This window comes from Neofelis nebulosa, chromosome 4 (genome assembly GCF_028018385.1).
Source record: "Neofelis nebulosa isolate mNeoNeb1 chromosome 4, mNeoNeb1.pri, whole genome shotgun sequence".
Classification (NCBI taxonomy): domain Eukaryota; kingdom Metazoa; phylum Chordata; class Mammalia; order Carnivora; family Felidae; genus Neofelis; species Neofelis nebulosa.
The window spans coordinates 164734621-164754907 of NC_080785.1; the positions used below are offsets into that span (position 1 = coordinate 164734621).

At 52.4% G+C, this 20287-nt stretch overlaps 1 protein-coding gene and 1 long non-coding RNA gene across 2 annotated transcripts; both read left to right on the top strand.

Moving 5' to 3' along the window:
• The first annotated feature begins 1920 nt into the window (after positions 1–1920).
• On the top strand, positions 1921–18766 carry LOC131508512 (uncharacterized). The gene is made up of 3 exons (XR_009260036.1): positions 1921–2084; positions 18288–18384; positions 18731–18766. It is a non-coding gene; the product is annotated as an uncharacterized LOC131508512 (long non-coding RNA).
• NFILZ (NFIL3 like basic leucine zipper) lies at positions 18767–20017 on the top strand (the record flags this gene model as incomplete). The annotated part of the gene is made up of 1 exon (XM_058723601.1): positions 18767–20017. A coding segment is annotated over one exon (819 nt), but the record flags the coding sequence as incomplete, so codon positions are not given.
• Between the last annotated feature and the right edge of the window lie 270 nt (positions 20018–20287).

Genomic DNA, 20287 nt, shown 5'->3' on the forward strand with positions numbered 1-20287 from the left:
ACGGGAGGGGTTGTGGGAGGGGGGACGGGCTAAACGGGTCAGGGGCATTAAGGAATCTACTCCTGAAGTCATTGTTGCACTATATGCTAACTAATTTGGATGTAAATTAAAAAAAATAAAAAATAAAACAAGTTAAAAATAAAAAAAATAATATAAAAATGAAAAAAAAAAAGAATAGCGTGGGACGCTTAGCAATCATGCAGGCAGCACATAATAATAATATAATACTAATTAAGATATATATTATATACTAATATACTAATAATGATATTATTATTCATATTATTATTTTGTATTTTTCTGCGACCACTTGGAGATTATATTTGTGTTTATTAAAACAGCAAAGTGTGGGAAACCATGAGATATTTTTCATTGACAAGTGTAAATATTATTTCATACATGAACGATAGTGCTGATGAGTTTGAGTAATATCTTAAACATGGAAAGTTATTCTTTTTAGTTCTTTAATTCTACTTCTTCAGCTTTATCGAGGTGTAGTTGACAAATAAAATTGTTAGGTGTGTGAAGTGTACAAAACTTCTTTTCAAGAAATTCTTCCTTGTTGTAACACTAATGAATGAATCAAGAAAATAAAATGTTACATCAGTGCTACGACTTGGTGCCTGCCAAACCTGTATGGCGTGTGGATATTAAAATTCACTTAGTGACTGGCCACTTGTTACGTAAAATATTTTTATTTATTAAAATTTTTTTCTTAAACGTTTATTTATTTTTGAGAGAGAGAGAGAGAGAGAGAGAGAGCGAGCCAGAGCCAGACTGGGGGAGGGGCAGAGAAAGGGAGACGCAGAATCCGAAGCAGGCTCCAGGCCCTGAGCTGTCAGCACAGAGCCCCACGCCGGGCTCGAACCCACCAGCCGTGAGATCAAGACCTGAGCCGAAGTCGACTGACCGCTCAACGGACTGAGCCACCCGGGCGCCCCAACATAAAAACATTTTTATATCGGACACTAATGAACTTTTCACCATCTGCATTTATTTCGTGCCTATTAGGATTTTTTAACTTCAGGATTACTGCCGAAGGTGAATTTGTTTTATAGGAGCGGGGAATTAAAAAACAACCCCATTGAGGGGGGGTCACGTACTCCGGGAACGCGGCTGGGGCGGCGGTGAACGTCTGCGGAGTGAACCCGCGAAGGAGGGTGCAGTCCCACACCGTGCCCACCAGGCGGCGCTGTCCCCCAAGTCGAGGCCCGCTCGATCCCACCTGGGCGTCAATCCTCAAAACCAGCGGGGTCTGGGGGTGGGAGCGTGCCTGGGGCTTCTGCGCACCTGCAGCACGGGGGCCACGTGCGAGGGCTTTCCTACCAGCAGCTCTGACCACCTCTCCCAGGATCCCTCGGAAACACGTCCATGCGGATCCTTACCTCTAAGCCTTTGCCTGTGCTGTTCCCTCTGCCTGGAATACCTGCCGTCCGCATTCACTCTTGTCCGCTCAGGAAATTCATACTGAAGTTAAAGATCCGGCTTCACGTTCCCCCGGGGGCACGTTACTAAATTGCTCTGTGCTTGCTTCCTCTGGTAGGTAGACTGGACAGAGGGCGTATGTCTTTGGGGAGAAGGATTAGGAAATCTGAAAGGCAAGGAGGAGCCACAGAGGGTGTTTGAGCAGGGGAGTGTCCTCAGTTGGAAGAGAAAGGGACCTTTGCTTTTGCTCCTCTGATCTTTCCAGAAGGGTCTTAGGGGGGTGGAATGACATTCTGTAGCTTTGGCCAGCCAGACCACCCGCTTGCTGGGTCCCCAGGGGGCAGACCAGCAGGACCCCCCCCCCCTCCCTTGGCGCACGCCTGGTGGTGAGGTTTGCTCCCCAGTGACCCCCCCACCCCCACCCCGAGTTGAAGCCAGCCCACAAACAGCTGCTCCCCGGGCAGACACCAGGTGGGGGGACCGCTCTGCAGGGAAAGCCACGAGCTACAGGCTGGGGGCCGGGGTGTCACCTTTACGGAAGCGCTGGTGACTCCCTCCACCGCGGAGGAGTTTGGAGGCCCCACGCGGCTGATGTGGCTCGTGGCTCGCGCAGGACCGGCTGGGGAAACAGCGACCCGGGAAGTGAGCCCTGTGTGCAGGTAGAGGTCCACCTGGGCTGGCCGACATCCAGGGCACCGGGGGAACCCCGGGAACAACCCCCACCCTCAGGCCACCTCCTGCTGCCCATCTCAGTCCCTTTCTCTGTCTTTTTCTGCCCCCCTCCAGCTTTCCTGCCCCAGCTCTCTCTCTTTCTGTGTCTCTCCCTGTCTCGCTGGGTCTCTGGCTCTCTTTGGGATTCTCTCTGCGTGTCTCCCTACCTGTGTATCTCTCTGTCTCTGTCGGCCACATCTCTGTTGCCTCATCAGAGCCGGGCTCAGGGCTGGGTGAGGAAGAACAGGCCTTTCTCCAAGTTGGAGGGACCTGTCCTCCCCCTGCCCTGAGGGAGACCTGGCGTGGCCCCAGGGAAGGGACGGGGCGGGCTGGCCGGCGGGGTGGGGGCCAGGGCCAGCCGTGTGCGGGACCATCTGGCTTCAGACCCCAATGCCCGCCTCCATTTTGGGGGGCCTCCTGCGGCCACCTCCTCTCTGTGCCCCAGCTTCTGCTCGCTTCTGTCCTTTCCCTTTCCCCTCCCGGCTCCCGCCCTCCTCTCTGCTCCTTCCACTCGTGTGGCCCCCACACCCTACCCCTGTTCCCCACCTCAGGAGGCTGATGACAGCTGTTGTTGCCTTGTCAGCACTTATGGGACGAAAATGTACCGGCTTCGTGTAACCCTGAAAAGGACCGGATAGTGCTGGTCCCCATGGGTGGCTACGCCTGTTGGTGTGTGTGTGTGTGGGGGGGGCGCTGAGTGGGAGGTCGAGGTCCCAGAAGAGGATGCCTGGGGACCTGGGAGGGTCTGCTGTGGTGTGGTCGTCTAGGGGTCTGGCTGTAGGAGAGGGTGGGGTTTGTCACGGGGTGAGGGGGGTCCCACGTGTTCTGGGATCTGGTGGTTAGGTGGGTCCAGCGGCCATGCAGACCCGTGTGTGTGCGTGTGAGTGTCCTCAGGGTGTGTCTGTCGTGGGGTCTGACTGTCGTGGGGAGATGCACGTATGCTAAGGACTTGGGGGAGTTGGGGTCTAGTGGCCGTGGGGATGGGAGTGAGCGTTTGTTGCTGAGTTCGTGGTCACAGACCTCTGGCTGTTGTCTGCTGGGGTCTGCTGCGTGTGTGGGACGTCGTTCGTGGCTTAGTGGCCATCTGTGCTCTCTCTTTCTCTTTCTTTGCTGGCCTCCGTCTCTCCTTCCCTCTCTGCCCTTCCTGCCTTTTCTGTTTCTGTATCTCTTTCTCTTCCTCTCTCTCTCTCTCTCTCTTTCTCTCTCTCTCTCTCTTCTCTGTCCCTCCATAATGCACTTTCATCCATGTGTTTATTGAGCAATTGTTTTGTGCCCACCATATGGCAGTAGCAGGTGCCTGGGGGGCTCTGGGCCCTGCTCAGATGGGAAGAGGAGGCGAGACATGCCGTGACGACCCACAGTTGGCCCTGAGGGTGGAGTCACTTAGCGCAAACCACCTGGATGTTGTGTCTCTGAGACCATGCGCTGCTGGGTTGGGCCTTGTTCCCCAAACTTCAAGTCTGACATAGAGGGGATTAGGTGGGCGCAAGCACTCTGTCCTTCACAGAGGGTTACGGGCATTGAGAGAGGGGATCAGCCATATAGATACTGAAGTGGGAGGGCATTCCAGGTAGAAGGCATATACTGTGCAAAGGCCCTGGGGTGGGACCAGGCCTGGCATGTCAGAGGAACAGGAAGGAGGCCTTCATGGCCCGAGTGGAGTGAGCAAGGGGGGAGATGGGGAGGAACAAGGGCAGGGAGGGAGAGGGGCAGGTGGTACAGTGCCTTCTGGGCCTCTGGAGGACTTGGGCTTTCATCCTATGGGAGGTGGGAGCCCTGGAGGGCTGGACATGTCTGGGGTTCTACAGACATGCCAGCCCATGCTTCAGACATGACCGCTTGCTCTGGGTCCCTCCCTCTTCCCCCCCCCCCCCAGTTTTTAAATATTTTGGTAAGATACACAGAACATAAAATTTGCATCTTAACCATTTATAGGCATAGAAGTCAGTGGTATTAAATACGTCCCTAGTGTTGTGCACCATCCGTCTCCAGAACTTTCTCATCTTTCCGAACTCAATCTCGGTCCCCGTGAAACGCTGACTCCCCTTCCCCTCCCCCGCCCCTGGCTCCCACCATTCCCCTTCTGTCTACGTCTCTGGCTACTCCGGGGACCTCATTTCAGTGGATTTATACAGTATTTGTCTTTTTGTGTCTGGCTTATGTCACGGGGCCTAGTGTCTTCTGGGTTCTTCCATGTTGTAGCAGGTGTCAGATTATCCTTTCTTTTTAGGCTAAGTGTTCCATTGTGTGGACGGACCACGTCTTGTTTGTGCATTCATGTGTCGATGGGCGCTGGGTTGCTTCCACGTTTTAGGTATCGTGAATCATGCCCTGTGCACTGAACATAGGTGTGCAAATATTTCTTAGAGTTCCTGCTTGCTTTCTTTTGAGAGAGAGAGAGAGAGAGAGAGAGAGAGAGAGCCTCTTAAGTAGGCTCCATGCCCAGTACCAAGCCCATCCAGGGGCTGGATCCCACGACCCTGGGATCATGACCTGAACTGAAATCAAGAGTCGGACGCTCAACCGACTGAGCCACCCAGGCGCCCCAAATCCCTGCGTTCAATTCTCTTGGGTATTGACCCCATAAATGCAACTGCTGGATCACATGGTGGTTCCATTTTTAAGTTTTTGAAGAACCCCCGTACTGTTTTCCGCAGCGAACAGCCGTGCCGTTTTATATTCCCACCAACAGTGCCTGAAGGTTCTGGTTTCACAACATCATCGCCAACATTTGTTATTTTCTCTCTGTGTGTGTGTGTGTGTGTGTGTGTGTGTGTGTGTTTTAACAGTAGCTGTCCTCAGGTGTGTAAGGCCGTATCTCGCACAGTTGACACTTGAAGACAGGAATTAGGGGCACCGACCACATCCCACAAGCCGAAAGCCCACGTACAGCTTTCGGCTCTCCGAAACCTAACTGCAGTCAGCCTACTGTTGGCCGGAAACCTTAGTGATAATGTAGACGGTCCATGAATGCATATTTTGTATGTTCCATGTACGTATTTTGTATGTTCGGGTATTAGGTGCCGTGTTCTTATAATGAAGTCATTGTGAGAGAAAAGACAGTGTTGTTAAGGAGGTCATAAGGAAGAGAAAATACGTTTACGGTCCTGGATGGTATTTATAAGCAATTTGCGGGTCAGTGGAACCACGCAGTCCTAACCCGCACTGTGCGAGGGCCCGCTCCCGTTTTCCTGTGCGTTTCCTGAATGATCAGTGATGCTGAGCCTCCCCTCATGGGCTTACTGGCCACTTAAGCATCTTCTTTGGAGAAATGTCTGTTCAAGCCCTTTGCTCAATTTTTAATTGAGGGTTCTTTTTTTTTTTTTTTTTTATTGCTGAGCTATAGGAGTTCTCTATATGTTTTGGATATTAATCTATGATGTAGAGATATTTTCTTCCATTCTGTGGGTTGCCTTCTTGCTCTGTGGCTTGTGTCTTTTGATGGTGACTTTCTTTTTGTTCCTTCCTTTCTTTTCTTCCTTTATGTCCTCCTTTCCTTTCCTTTCCTTTCCTTTTCTTTCCTTTCCTTTCCTTTCCTTTCCTTTCCTTTCCTTTCTTTCCTTTTCCTCTTCTCTTCTCTTCTCTTCTCTTCTCTTCTCTTCTCTTCTCTTCTCTTCTCTTCTCCCCTCCCCTCCCCTCCCCTCCCCTCCCCTCCCCTCCCCTCCCCTCCCCTCTCTCTTTTTCTTTCAGCTGAAACAGTGGCAGCTGGGTCCAGGTGAAATCTGTCCGGGGAGCTACCGTTAACAGCTATCCCTGGTTCTGATCAGATGGCCCCGGGCCCAGGCCCAGCCAGTCTTTATCAGTCAGGCTAGGCTGTGGCCACTTCTCCCGAAGCAGACTTTCTCCACCACACATTGACATTTGAGGCTGGATAATCCTTTGTGCTGGTCACTGTAGGGTGTGAGCAGCATCCTTGGCCTCTACCCACGAGATGCCGGTAGCATTCGCCCCCTAGTTGTGACAGCCAAATGTGTCCCCAAACATTGACAAACGTCCCCTTGGCTTTGGACCACTGCCCTAAAGCTGGAGGAGGGGGTTAGGAGGCTGCTTGGGGGGCTGTGGGGGGCAGGCTGTGCAGAAGAGAAGTCAGGAGCGAGCCTCAGTCTCCTCACCTGTAGAATGGGAGCCTGGGGGGATAGCGGGATTCGGCCCAACACTCATTCATGAGTATTTATCAAGCATCTACTGTGTGCCAGGCCCTGGAGTGGGGATATATCTGGGGTAAGAAACAGGACTTGGTCTCATTGGAGAAAGAGAGATGTTATTATTATTTTTTTAATGTTTATGTATTTTTGGGGAGAGAGAAATTGAGAGCGAGTGGGGGGAGGGGCAGAGAGAGAGGGAGACAGAGAATCCCAAGCAGGTTTGGCACAGTGAGCGCAGAGCCCAGTGTGGGGCTTGGACCCACGAACCGTGAGATTGTGACCTGAGCCGACATCAAGAGTCGAATGCTTAACCGACTGAGCCAGCCAGGCGCCCCAAGAAAGAGAGATGTTAGTGAATAAGTTACACAAATGAATGTAAAGTTGTTTGGGGGAACCCCAAGCCCCACGTGGGGCTCTGCACTGACCATGCGGAGCCTGCTTGGGATTCTCTCTTTCCCCCTGCTCTGCCCCTCTACCTCTCTGTCTCTTCCTCGCTTCTCAAAATAAATAAATAAACTTTAAAACTTATTTGGATAATAAATGCTAAGAAGCAGAAACACCTACTGTTTCTCCCTGACTTCTTTCCTGGGAAGTCAGGGAGAGCTTCTCGGAGAAGTTGGCAATCAAAGGATGAGAATGAGGATACTGGGAGAGGGGAGGCGGAGCGGTCCAGGCAGCAGGCCTGCAGGTGCAAAGGCCCTGTGGTGAGTCCCAGTGGTTGGAGCATGGAGGGGACCAGCCCCATCCGGACTGTGTGGGAGGCCCCGTTGGTAGGGCAAGGGAGTGTGGTCTTGATCCGCGGAGGATTTTGAGCTGGAAAGTGGCATAATGTGATTGTGTGGTGAGGAGATCCCTCTGGCAGATAGTGTCTGTAAAGTGCTTAGCACAGGCAGAGCTGGGCACCCAGAAAGGGCTTGGATGAGGCCAGTGGGTGTTTCAGGAACCCAGAGAAGTCACAGGGTCCAGGCCCTGCCCCCTGAAGGCCCCAGGGACACAGCCTGTCTCCAGGAACCATGGGGTGGGGGCAGGGAAAGTGGGATGTTTCTTTGAGTGCAGTTCCGCAGATGGAGGAGGGAGAGCCACCCCTGGGGTGGAGGGCAGGGCTCGCAGAGCCGGAAACTCTCTCAGAGCACCCCTGGGCCCATTTCACAGAAGGGAGCCTGGGGCCCTGGAGCTCCTTGTACACAGAGGGGAGTGGGCCCTGTCATCAGGGGCTAGCATTCTGGTGGCAGACAGACACGGAGCAAGTCAATCGTCACTATTGAAAAAGTAACGGAGTGTGGTAAGCGCCCCGTATAAGCACGAGGCCCGATAAGAAGGAGAGAAGACGGATGGGGTGTGTGGGTGGGTGGTGACTTAGCCTAGGGGTCAGGACAGACCTTGCAGGGGAGGAGAGACCTAAAGATGGTGAGGGAGGTACCATATGTGAGTATCTGGGGGAACAGCATTCTAGGTAGAGGGAACAGCCCGTGCAAAGGCCCTGAGGCAGGACCATGCTTGCAGTGTTGGGAGAGCAGCGAGGAGACCCTGTGTGGCTGGAGCAGAGTGAGTGAGAGCAGCCACAGCCTTGAGACTTGGAGCAGGATTGATGGGATGTGTGGGTAAGGCCTGGTGGGCTTGGATGGTGTCTAGACCCCTGTGTGTGTGTGTGTGTGGGGGTGGATTTGGGCACACAGGTGCCCAGAAGAGAGACCCTTCTGGCCGGGGCCTGAGTGGAAGCAGGGGCTGGGTGGGTCCTGGGCTTGGCTGGACACGGGGCACCTCTGGGGTGCTCTCCCTTGGGTCTGGGTGGTGACTGGGCCAGGTGCCCTCACCCCTTCCTGGTGACACCACCCCCAGGCTGATTAGGGGGCCTCAAACTTCCACCAGGCGGTGGGGCCCTGGCTTGCCTGGGCCCCAAGGATCTGAAGCATTTTGGGGGTTTGGGCTGGATAGAGTGGGGAGATAGAGCCTGAGGGATCCGTCTGGCCCAGGGCCGAGATGAATTTTGTGCCTCGTCAGTTTTAGGAGGTCAATTTCCACTGAGCTGACAGTCATGTGACACTTTCCTGCCATCGGATCAGACCCCCATGAGCCCCAGGGACCTCCCTGAAGCTCATGGAGTTGAAGAACAAAACACCTACTATGTTTTGGGACTAAGCACGTAACCAACGTTACTTAACCAACCCGGGCACCAATCTTGTACCCATTTGACAGTGAAGACACTGAGGCTCAGAGAGCAGCTGGCCCTTGTCTAAGGCCACACTGTGTGTCACCAGCACAGGAGGGATGGCATACACCCTGTCCCCTGGCCCGCCCCCTTCCTGCCTGTCAGTCTGGTCCCCGCTCTGGGACTATAGCGGGGCTTGTGGGTTGGGCACAGAGGTACCAACGGCTTCCGGCCTCTTCCCAGGCCTTGGGAGGGGGCTCAGGGGAGGGTAGGGCTCGCCACAATCCCACAGTGCCTTGCATTTTCCCCTTGAAATCTGAGTTCCCGCAGAGGGCTCTCGGTTTTAGAGGTCGGTTTCACTGGGGCTTTTATGAGGCGTGGGTTTGCTCAGAGTGAGAGGGCCCTGGGGCTCCATCGGGCTCCCTGAACCCCGTGAGAGTGTAGCGTCTTGGGACTCTGTGGCCTTTCTGAGGAATGGGCTGGGCTGTATCAGCTCCGTGGGAATAGTCTCTGCGGGTCCAAAGTCCTCCCTGGGCAGTTTTCTGAGTCACAAGAAAGCCCCATGGAACCACTTGGGGAAGAGGGCATCTCCTTCAAGCCCCCCCCCCCCCCAATTCTGGCCAGGTAAGGGTGGGGAAGTCACAAAGAAAGAGAAGTGGTTTCCAACCTCCTGCTTGCACACCTCCTGTGATGGGCAGCTCATCACCTATCGAGGCAGCTTCTTCTGCGTTAGTGAGCTGGACTTCTTAGAAAATTATTTCAGACACTGGCTCCAGCCTGAACCTCTACCCCCCTCCCTCCCGCCCCAATCTGTGGTCTTGGCTCAACCTTCTGAGACCACACAGAGCACACCCTCTTCTCCAAATATTTCACTTCTATATTTGTCAAGTACTTGTTGTGAATATCTGCAGATCGGGGCGGTGGGGGGGGGGGTGGACACACCCAGAGTCATCACTGTGGTGGTGGTGGAAATCCACAGGACCCTGGGAGCCCAGGAGAGACTCCTGGCCTAGCGGAGAGGGGTCAGTGTGGTGGGCTTGCTGCAGGAGGTAACACGTAAGCTAAGTCCTGAAGGATGAGTCAGATTTGGCTGGGGAAGAGGTGAGAGAAGGTGCAAGATGTTTCGGGCAGAAGGCACAGCGTGCGTGAATGAAAGAACGGCTTTCTGGGAAACAAAAGAGGTTCTAAGTGGCTGGAATGGTGTGTTGGAGGAGGGATGTTGGGGCTGCTAAGGCCAGAATAGAGAGATGCTTGGAGCAGGGATCCAGGTGGGAGAGAAGTGACATCTTTATCCCTCAAATGGGGTAGGAGTCCAACTCTGCTTCAGATTGTTTAGGTGCTCTGCCAGGAAGCAGCTTATACCTTCTCTTTCTAGGTACACAAGTGCCCATCTCACCACATCCTTGCTAGCATTGGGTTTTATCATTTTTAAATCTTTGCCCATTTCAGCCAGAAAAAAATGGTATCTCATTGTGTAGGTGAAAACGAATGAGTATTTTTCTTGTTAAGGGAAAGGGATGAACAATTTTTCCAGATGTGAATTGACCACACAGATGTCACTTGTTGCCTTTGAGTGTTAAGAAGGCTTATACCCACCGGAGAGTTTGTGGTCATTTTTAGTTCCCCCCATAACACGGTGGAAAGGGAAAAATTGTGGGCTGCCTTCTGACCATGTAGGTGGGGGATTTGTAAGTCAGCCTACCCTCTCTCCTTTGATTCATCTTTTTTTGTCACCTTTTTTTTTTTTTGTCCTTTCAAGGTTTTAAATTTCTCTCCTATGTTGGTGGCCTAAGTGACTGTAGCTTTGTCCTCATCTGGGGTTTCTTTGGGCTCAAAAAAGAGGGTTGTTGAGCCCCAGAAAGGTGTTCCATGGGAGACCTTGGAACGCCAGATGTCTTGTGCATACAACTTTCTATCCTCAAAACATCAGCATGTGACAGGACCTGTCAAAGCCATTTTATAGATGAGGAATCTGAGGCTCAGAGATGTGAAGTCCCAGTTGTGCCATTTTGGAGGAGAAAGCTGGCCATTTCTCCATGGCCCCACCCGTTTCTCCATACCCATGGTCCCACCCAGACCAGTCAGGGGATGGAAACTCCGTTCTTCATTAGGGGGGAGCTGCGGAGTTCAGCTCAGCAGCAGTATTATGGTACAGGGGAAAAAAGAAAAAAGAAAGTGGGGGAAGGAATCGCAGAACACCCTCAAAAAGAGTTTCCACAAATGGCCCCAGGACTCAGCTCCCGAGTTTGACCTTAGTTCTGATCTTCTAAAATCTGGGTTCTGTGTTCTGGTACCATGTGCCTCTAAAATCCCATGTGACCTTGGTCAGTCCCTTCCCAGTTCTGGGTCTTGTTTTCTCCTTCAATCAGGCAACTCATTTCTGAAGTGTTTTAGCAATTATATTTTTCTTTTTATTTAAATTTTTTTTTCTAAGTTTATTCACTTTTGAGAGAGAGAGAGAGAGAGGGAGAGGGAGACACAGAATCTGAAGCAGGCTCCAGGCTCTGAGCTGTCAGCACAGAGCCCGACACGGGGCTCGAACTCACAAACCACGAGATCATGACCTGAGCCGAAGTCGGATGCTTAACCGACTGAGCCACCCAGGCGTCCCTAGCAACTATATTTTTCATATCAGAGCTCTGATTGGTTCTTTTAAAAAATCAACCTGTTTTGGGGCGCCTGGGTGGCTCAGTCGGTTGAGCCTCCGACTTCGGTTCAGGTCATGATCTCACGGCTCGTGGGTTCAAGCCCTGTGTCGGGCTCTGTGCTGACAGCTCAGAGCCTGGAGCCTGCTTTGCATTCTGTGTCCCTCTCTCACTCTGCCCCTATCCCACTCATGCTCTCTCTCTCTCTCTCAAAAATAAATAAAGATAAAAAAAATCAACCTGTTTTTGTTCTATAACCTCCTGTTCTTGTCTAATGGCTATTATTCCATCCTTTGTCTTTCGGAGTTCCTCAATCTATTCATTGCACAACTCCTTTCACATCGCACCAGTCATCTCTATTTCCTCTGATGTAAATTCTTCCAGTGGGAGAGTATGTGAGAACTTCATGAAGTGGTTGTGAATTCATGTCTTCAGGATATTTCTCCTTGCTCAGAGTCTTTTGAGAATGTGCGCTCTTGATCTCCTATATTAGGCAGCCCTGTACATACAAGGGTGGGCACACCCTTGTCATAGGGCACTTCTTCTTTGGTCCCTCATTCAAGTTAACATTTTCCTGTCATTTCTAAGTGTTTAGGGGAGGAATGGGAAGGTCTCAATGAGTACTTGGTGCGCCATCTTGAAAGGAAGTCCAATTTTGTCATCTGTAAACCGATACAGGGTGTTGAGTGGTCTCTGAGGGTTCTCAGAGGTATTTTCGACACAAATAATTGGGGGAGCAGCGTGGCAGAAACCTAGTGGGAGAGGGTTCTAATACCACCATCACATAAAAAGTGGCTGCGTGGATTGTTAACTATTATTACGTACTGGCTTTTAACACCAGGATCTCTGGGATTTATTCTTTACATGACCAATGAACTAGGTATTGCTATTATCCTCATTTTGTTTTATTTTTTTTAATGTTTTTATTATTTTTGAGAGAGAGCACGAGCAGGGGCAGAGAGAGAGGGAGACACAGAATCCAAAGCAGGCTCCAGGCTCTGAGCTGTCAGCACGGAGCCCGATGTGGGGCTCGAACCCACAAACTGTGAGATCATGACCTGAGCCGAAGTCGGATGCTTAACCGACTGAGCCCCCCAGGTGCCCCTATTATCCTCATTTTAGCTGAGGCATCGGAAGCTCATAGAGGTGATGTGACTTGCCCAAACATGCTTAGCTAAGAAGGAGGATTTGAACCCAGTTCAAGCGGGTTTAAGGTCTTAGCTCTGTCCGTCCTTTGTACGATCCTGGTGGCTTGTATGCTCATCTAAGTCCCGCCCCGTTGTTAGCTGTGCAGTTTCTAGACCCTTTTTTCCTCTGTGGGTACTGATCTCTACCCGTCAGAGGTGCTGAATGAACTAAAAAATGTGTCCTCAGTGGAAAGAGCGGGAAAGGCCAGGAAGGCTAACCTGCTGTGTTCAGAAGGTGTGGGCCCGGAGGCCATTGCCTGCATTCTGGCCGTGCTGACTCAGGCAGGTCGTCAGTTACCTGACTCCTCAGGGCCTCTTTTCATCCGTCAAGTGAGGGTAATGACTGAACTTTCTTCTTGGAGCTTGGAACGGCGGTAAGTACAAGGTGAGGCGTTCTTTGCGCCTGGCACCTCGTAGGCACTCACCAAACACGACTGCTTTCCGTGGAAAGCAGACCCGAGGAGGGGCTAGGGGGATGTGAACATCCATCTGTCCAATTCTCAGAGAATCTAGGGGCCAAAGGGAGGAGGGGTGTTTCACCAACAGAGAGAATGAATTCTAAGGGAAAAGGTCTAGTAAAGGTGGGTGTTAGTTCTGTTGCAGGGAAACCCGGATGGTGAGAGCTCACCCAGCCTGACAGCAGCTTAAGTTAACAGTGAATGAGCTCCCCGTCACTCCAGAAAACCAAGCCGGGCTTTGACGGCCACTGTCAGGGAAGCTGTGCAGGCTGATGGGGCTGGGGTGGAACTGGCCTGGGCCGTCTCTGGGGGAGACCCCTTTCCTGTTTCCTTGCTCGCCGCTGCCTCAGGCTGTTGCGCACGAGTGCCCCTGACTCAAAGCCTCCCATTAGTGCTTCCCCGGTGACCACAGGAAGGTTCAGCCCAGCCCTTGCTGCGTCTTCTCTAAATAAATTCAGGCAGCTGAGCTATCTGCTGCCCCATCTCCCTTTGGGTTCCTGTGGAGGTGGGGATCGGTGGTTAGGGGGAGCTCAGACCAAGCCACAGGGAGGAGGAGGGACTCAGGAAGGGAGCTGCACAGTGGCACTTGCCCTCTCATACCCCACTGGCTGGCTCTGACTGCCAGCCCACGCTGTCTTCTTTCTTGGGCATCTGCTGGTTTTGACTTTTCCTTGGAGGATCCCTGGTCTTCGTCTGCTCCCTTTCCAGCCTGTCTGGCCCCTGCTCCAGTCATCCCTGGGTTTGCCTGCCCCCCCACCCCCCCGCTTCTGTCCTCTCTCCCTGAACCGGGATGGTGCCCACGGGCGCTGGCCCCAGGGCCTTGGGATGTGCTCCATGCTGGCGCATATCAACTCCTGGGCTCCTGTGAGTATCCTTGAAGTTGGAATGGTGCTCAGGACCCCCTCTGAGGCCCCCCCACCCCCTGCCCCGGACAGGGCCAGGTCGGTGGCAGCAGGATGCTCTGGCTGGTGGGACAAAGGACCCTGAGCGAGAGCCTGTCTGGGGGCTCACGTTGGTTGGGTCTCAGATGAGCCGTCTGGGCAGTGGAAGGCCCAGGCCCAGCCCTCTGGGGGGGGGGGGGGAGAGGATTCACTCAGGCTTACTGTACCCCACTCTCAGGGCCCTGCCCCTGGGGTATTTCTCCGTCTGCTTGCTCACTCATACATTTTCAGGTCACTCATTAACTGGTTCAAATACTCACGCATTCACTGGTTCATTCCAAAACCCATTCGTGCAGCGTCGGCCTCCGTTCGCTCCCCAGGCCCAGGGTGGAGAAGGGGGGGGACCTGAGCTGCATATGAGCACTGTTTTTAGGGATCATTTTGAGTGCTTTCATAAGTACACCCCAGAGGTTTCTAACCTGAGGGTCAGTGGGGTTTTGAAAAAGACTCCTCTGGGCTGCTGGTGGGTTTGGAGGGACTGGGGTGCAGGCGGGTGTGGACCCAGGGGGGATAGGAGACCCCTGGGCTGTGGCCGGCACTGCGAGGAGAGCAGAGGGGGTGCGTGCACGTGTGGACAGAGAAGTGGTGGGAGGTGGGGTGAGGGGGCAGGGGTGTCAGCAGTGGCTGTGGGGCTGGGGTGGTGGTGGTGGCAGTCACCATGCTGGGAGGAAAGGATGGGAGGGAAAATCAGGCCGACTTGTGAAATTGCCGACACCCCCAGGCCAGCCACGGGAGCTCCTGAGCCTCGGTTTCCTTCTCTGTAAGCAGGACGATGCACTCCTGCCAGAGGGTGTGCTGGCCTCAGACGGCTGAAAGGGGCCAGGGAACGTGGCCTCCTGGACAAGGATGGGATAGGTGGTCTGACCGCCAGGAGCAGACATGAGGACTAGGCAGGTGCAAACCCAGGGCCCCCCACCTGGGTCCTGTGCAGCAGGGTCCACGGTTTGCAGGTGCTTCTCCAGCCCGTGCGACACGGGCCAGCATGGGCCACCTGCTGCAGCAGGTGGGCCGGGGGCCAGGTGGCCCCAGATGCCTGTGGGGCCTCACAGGAGGTCTTGGGCCTCGGTGCTGGTGTACCCCTCGTAACCAGTTCTCAGAGGGGGTCCCAGGCAGTGGTACTGGAGTCCCTCTGGTGACTAGAGGTTCTTGCCGACTCAGGTGACGGCAGGGCCCCGCCAAGCCTTTTGTTCCAAACCCAGCCATGACTGCAGACATAGCAGCCCCTCAGACCTGTAAGCAGAACGGACCCACGCATTAGACAGATGGCATTCAAATCCTCATCCTGCCGCTAACTTACTGTGTGACTTGGGCAGATAGCAGACCCTCTCTGGGCCTGTGTTTTCTTTTTTTTCTTTTCTTTTTTTTTTTTTTTGGGGCCTGTGTTTTCCATTATATCTCACTTACCTTTACCATGTGGCTGGGGGCTTTGTGAAGGCACAGGGCTGTTTGATTTTCCTCTGGTAACCATCTTAGGACCTGGCACAGTGCTGTACGAATGAATGAATGAATGAATGAATGAATGAATGAATTTGCATCCCAAGGTGTTTTGTAAAGTAGATATTTTGTGAGTTTGAGAACCTCTAAATCAAACAAAGTTAAAAAAATTTTTTTTTTTTTGCAGGACTTCTCAGAGCCTTTAACAATCTTTTAAATGTTTATCTATTTTGGAGAGAAAGAGAGACAGAGTGTGAGCAGGGGAGGGGCAGAGAGAGAGGGAGACACAGCATCCGAAAGAGGCTCCAGGCTCTGAGCTGTCAGCACAGAGCCCAATGTGGGTCTCAAACTCATGAATCACAAGATCATGAGCTGAGCTGAAGTTGGACGCTTAACCGATTGAGCTACCCAGGTGCCCCTGAGAATCATTAAGATTCTCAGGTAGGGTGTAGGATATACAGTATTTCTCAAATGTATTGTATTTTTTTCTCTTTTTTTGGGCAGTGCACCCTCGGCACTGGGGTTCCTGACAACATACTTTGGGAAATGTGGACGTAGAATCATGATCAGAGTTTTGAAGAGTGTTGTCTTTTGATCTCAATGATCTTATGCAGCCAAGACACTAAGGCCAAGAGCTGTTAGCACAGAGAAAAAGACTAAATTCAAATAATAACACTGCAGAAGTAAATGGCTTTCCCACTCAAGAAGGCTATTATAGCTTATCTTCAAACTGAATGCTGAGTTTCCTGGTGGCCAAAGCAAAAAGGGAAATGTGGTTGGCTTCATGATTTGGGGCTGGCAGTTCAGCAGAAGGGCCAAATATTTTCTGTGAACAAAGTTCTGTTTTGATTCACCTGTTCGTTCATTTGTTCATTCATTCATTCATTCATTAATGTTTATTTACCACTTGCAGTCTACAAGCACAACATTAGGTACCAGGATTACAATTGTAGACAAAAAAAGACACATACCCGCCATCATGAAGGTTAGTCATGGGTTCTCTGAGCAAGGATGCCAGCTCTCAATGCCCACTCTTTCTTGGAGCCTGCTTTGACTTCTCGGGCAGAAACCCCGTGTCTTGGGCACACAGATGAGTGAATGGATTTGTGGGAGGCTGACTGGTACATGGAGGGATGCTTACTGGATGGTTGAGGGAATGGCCGAGTTGCGGGTGGATGAAGGGGGACCAGTGAATGGATATGTGGATGGCAAGATGGCTGGCGTTCAGTAAAGTTACGTTAGTATTATTAAAAAAAATTTATTATTAAAAAATTAAAAATACACATAAAATAACACTTATTGTTTTAACCATTTAAAAAAAATTTTCAGAGACAGAGAAAGAATCCCAAGCAGGCTCCACACTCAGTGCGGAACCCACAGTGGGGCTCGATCCCACGACCCTGGGATCCTGAGCGGAGCCGAAATCCGGAGTCAGACACTCACCTGACTGAGCCGCCCAGGCGCCCCTGTCTTAATCATTTTTAAGTGTATGGTTCAAGAATATTAAATACACTCACAGTGTTGTGCTACCTCCCGCACCACTCATCCCCATACTGTTTTCATCTTGTAAACGAGAAACTGTACTCATTAAAGCATAACTCCCCATTTTCCTCTCCCCTTGGCCCCCGGCACCCACCATTCTGTTTTCTGTCTTTGCAATGTTGACTATTGTAAGCACCTCTTATGAGGGCATCGTAGACCATTTGTCTTTTTGTGACTGGCTTATTTCACTGAGCCTCAAACCTTCAAAGCTCATCCGTGTCGTAGCAGGTGTTAGACTCTCCTCCCTTTTAAAGGCTGAATCACATTCCATTGTATGGATGGACCACATTTTGCTCCTCTGTTCATCCGTTCATGGACACTTGGGCTGTTTCTACTTCTTAGCCATCGTGAATGCTGCTGCTGTGAACCTAGGTGTGTGGCCATCTCTTTGAGACCCTGCTTCCAATTTTTCTGGGTGTATGCCCAGAAGTGGAGTTGCTGGATCACAGGGTAACTCTATTTTTAATTTTTTGGAGGAAACGCCATACGGTTTTTCACAGCGGCTGCACCGTTTTACATTCCTGCCCACAGTTCGCGAGAGTTGTAATTTCCTTACCTCCTGGTCAACACTTGCCATTTTCTGTTTTGGCTTGTTTTAATGGTAGCCATCCGGATGGATGTGAGGCGATATCTCGCTGTAGTGTTGATTTGAGTTTCCTTTAATGATTAGCGCTGTTGAGCCTCTTTTCACGTGCTTGTGGACCAGCAGTGTATCTTCTTTTGAGAAATGTCTGTTCAAGCTCTGTGACCATTTCTGAGTTGGGTTATTTTAATTTTTATCTTGTTGTTGTTGCTAAGTTGTAGGAGTTCTCTGTATGTTCTGGGATATTAATCCCTTATCAGATCTATGATTTGCAAATATTTCCTCCCATTCTGTGAGTTATCTTTTTACTTTGCGGGTGGTATCTTTTTTCTTTTTTCTTTTCTAATTTTTTTTAACGTTTTTATTTATTTTTGAGACAGAGAGAGACAGAGCATGAACGGGGGAGGGTCACAGAGAGAGGGAGACACAGAATCTGAAACAGGCTCCAGGCTCTGAGCTGTCAGCACTGAGCCCAACGCGGGGCTCAAACCCACGAACCATGAGATCATGACCTGAGCTGAAGTCGGACGCTTAACCGACCGAGCCACCCAGGCGCCCCTGCGGGTGGTATCTTTTGATGCACAAAATGTAAACATTTTTATAGAGTCCAATTTTTTTTCTATTGTTACCTGTAGGTACAATATTATAAAAAAATGACTCGGTGAATGAATGGACAGGTAGGTGGATGGGTGGGTGTGTGAGTGGCAGATGTGTAGATGATTCTGTAGTCGGATGGGGGATAGATGGAATGTTTGAATGAGCAGAGGGATGGACAAATCAGATGGTGGGTGGGTGGTTGAGGGGATAAAGGATAGATGGTGAGTTGGTTGAGTAGGTGGGTAGAGGGATGGACAAATGGACAGTTGAGTGAGTGCATAGATGAATAGATCATCTTATGAATGTGTGGGTAGGCGGATGGATGGATGGGCAGATGCGAAATTCTGGCCACGTATCGAGGAAGTCTTGGGACATAACCTAGGCACAATTCAGATGACTGCTGGCTTATTTTCTGAACCCAGCTTGACTCAGTTTAACTCCATGGACACACATTCTTTCTTTCTTTCTAGGTTCAGCCCTCTTTCATTCTCCCTCTGGGTCTCCAAGGATCTTAACCTAGAGCTCAGACCAGACTGAGCTCTAGGCTTATCAGCTGACTTCTCAGAGGTAAGAACCCCGGGGAAAGAGCCTGCATCCTCTAAGGACACGGTCGGTGCCCCACCGGCTCTCCGTGAAGACTGTGGTCTGCTCCTACGCTTTTCCCAGCCAAGCGGCCTCTCTGGAAGCCTCCCCCACTCCTCTGCCAGACACCCAATGGTCCCACCAGCTCCTCTCCTCTTCCTCTCCATTACATCCCTCTCTGCTTCCGTCCTGGTCACCCCCCACCCTCCCCGCTCCCACTCCACCTGTGCCCTTACCTGTCTGTGATGGTGGGGTCACAGGATAAATTAGAGGGAGGGCCGTCCTGGTCAGCCTCCTGCCTCCTGTCCAAGACCCCTCTCTTGTGTTCCAGGTGCCCCAGGCAGCCATGGACGTGGGTCTCTCCAGCAGCAAGACCCTGCGGGGAGCACGCGGCAGGGGTCCGGCCATCCGGAGGCAGCGGGAGTTCATGCCGGAAGAGAAGAAGGACACAGTTTACTGGGAGAAGCGGAGGAAGAACAACGAAGCCGCCAAGAGGTCCCGGGAAAAGCGGCGTCTCAATGACGCGGCCCTCGAGGGCAGGCTAGCCGTGCTGCTGGAGGAAAACGCTCTGCTCAGGGCTGAGCTGTGGACACTGAGGCATCGCTTTGGCCTTCTGCCCTCCGTCGCTGGCTCCCGGGCCCTGCCCCTACAGGCCATGCTATGGGAGGCCCCCTGGACTGGGGACCCCTGCTCTAGGGCCGAACCCCTCCCCTCCCTCTCTGGCTCCCGTGGCTGCTTTTTGAGGCCATGCGCCCTGGACACTGGGGTTCCGGGATGCGGGGGCTGTCTGGTGGCTCACAAGTGGACTGGTCTGGCCACCTCCCCCAGGTGCCCCCAGGACCCTGCGCCTCCTGCCCCCAAGAGAATGGACATGGCTTTGCAGGCTGCCCTCCCAGCTGCCTTATTCAGTTGTCACCTCCTGGATGGGCATGGGGGGACCAGACCGGAGCTCAGGCCCTTCTGGAGGCTGTGGTCACCCATGCCCACTGGTTACCAGGCTTCGGGGCCCTCAGATGTGTTGCTCACACCCTCTGCTGACCCGATGGAGCTGCCTCCCGGGGTGGCCTATCCTGTCCCAGGGAACGACTCTGAGGGTCAGCCCTCCCTGCCCCACAAACTGCGCATCAAGTCCCAAGCCTTGGGCAGAGTGCCTCCAGGGTGGGCGGATGGCCGGGGCCCCCTCTGAGGGCTCCCCGTGGGCAGGGCTGGCCTGCAAGGGGATTTTGGGACTGAACATGGGTTTGTGCGGGGGAAGATGAGTGGCTTGCCCCTGACTCAGCTCCCAGCACTGGGCGAGGCCACGGAGGGGGTCCACTTCTCAGTGTCCAGGTCTGGAGGAGGGGACAGGGTTTCAACTTGGATCATACGTGGTTCCCATCCTGCCTAAAGTATGTGCTTTGGGTAGTCCCTTTCCCTCCCTCCCTTCCTTCCTCCCTTGCCTTCCCTCCTCCCTCCCTCCTCCCACTCTCCTCCCTCCTTCCTTCCTTTCTTTCTTTCTTCCTTCCTTCCTCCCTCCCTCCCTCCCTCCCTCCCTCCTTCCTTCCTTCTTTCCTTCCTTCCTCCCTCCCTCCCTCCTTCCTTCCTTCCTTCCTTCCTTCCTTCCTTCCTTCCTTCCTTCCTTCCTTCCTTCCTTCCTTGCCTTCCCTCCTCCCTTGCCTTCCCTCCTCCCACTCTCCTCCCTCCTTCCTTTCTTTCTTCCTTCCTCCCTCCCTCCTTTCCTCCCTTGCCTGCCTTCCTGCCTCCTCCCACTTTCCTCCCTCCTTCCTTTCTTCCTTCCTTCTTCCTTCCTTCCTTCCTTCCTTCCTTCCTTCCTTCCTTCCTTCCTTCCTTCCTTCCTTCCTTCCCTTACTCCCTCCCCCCTCCCTGACTTCCATCCACCATTCATTCA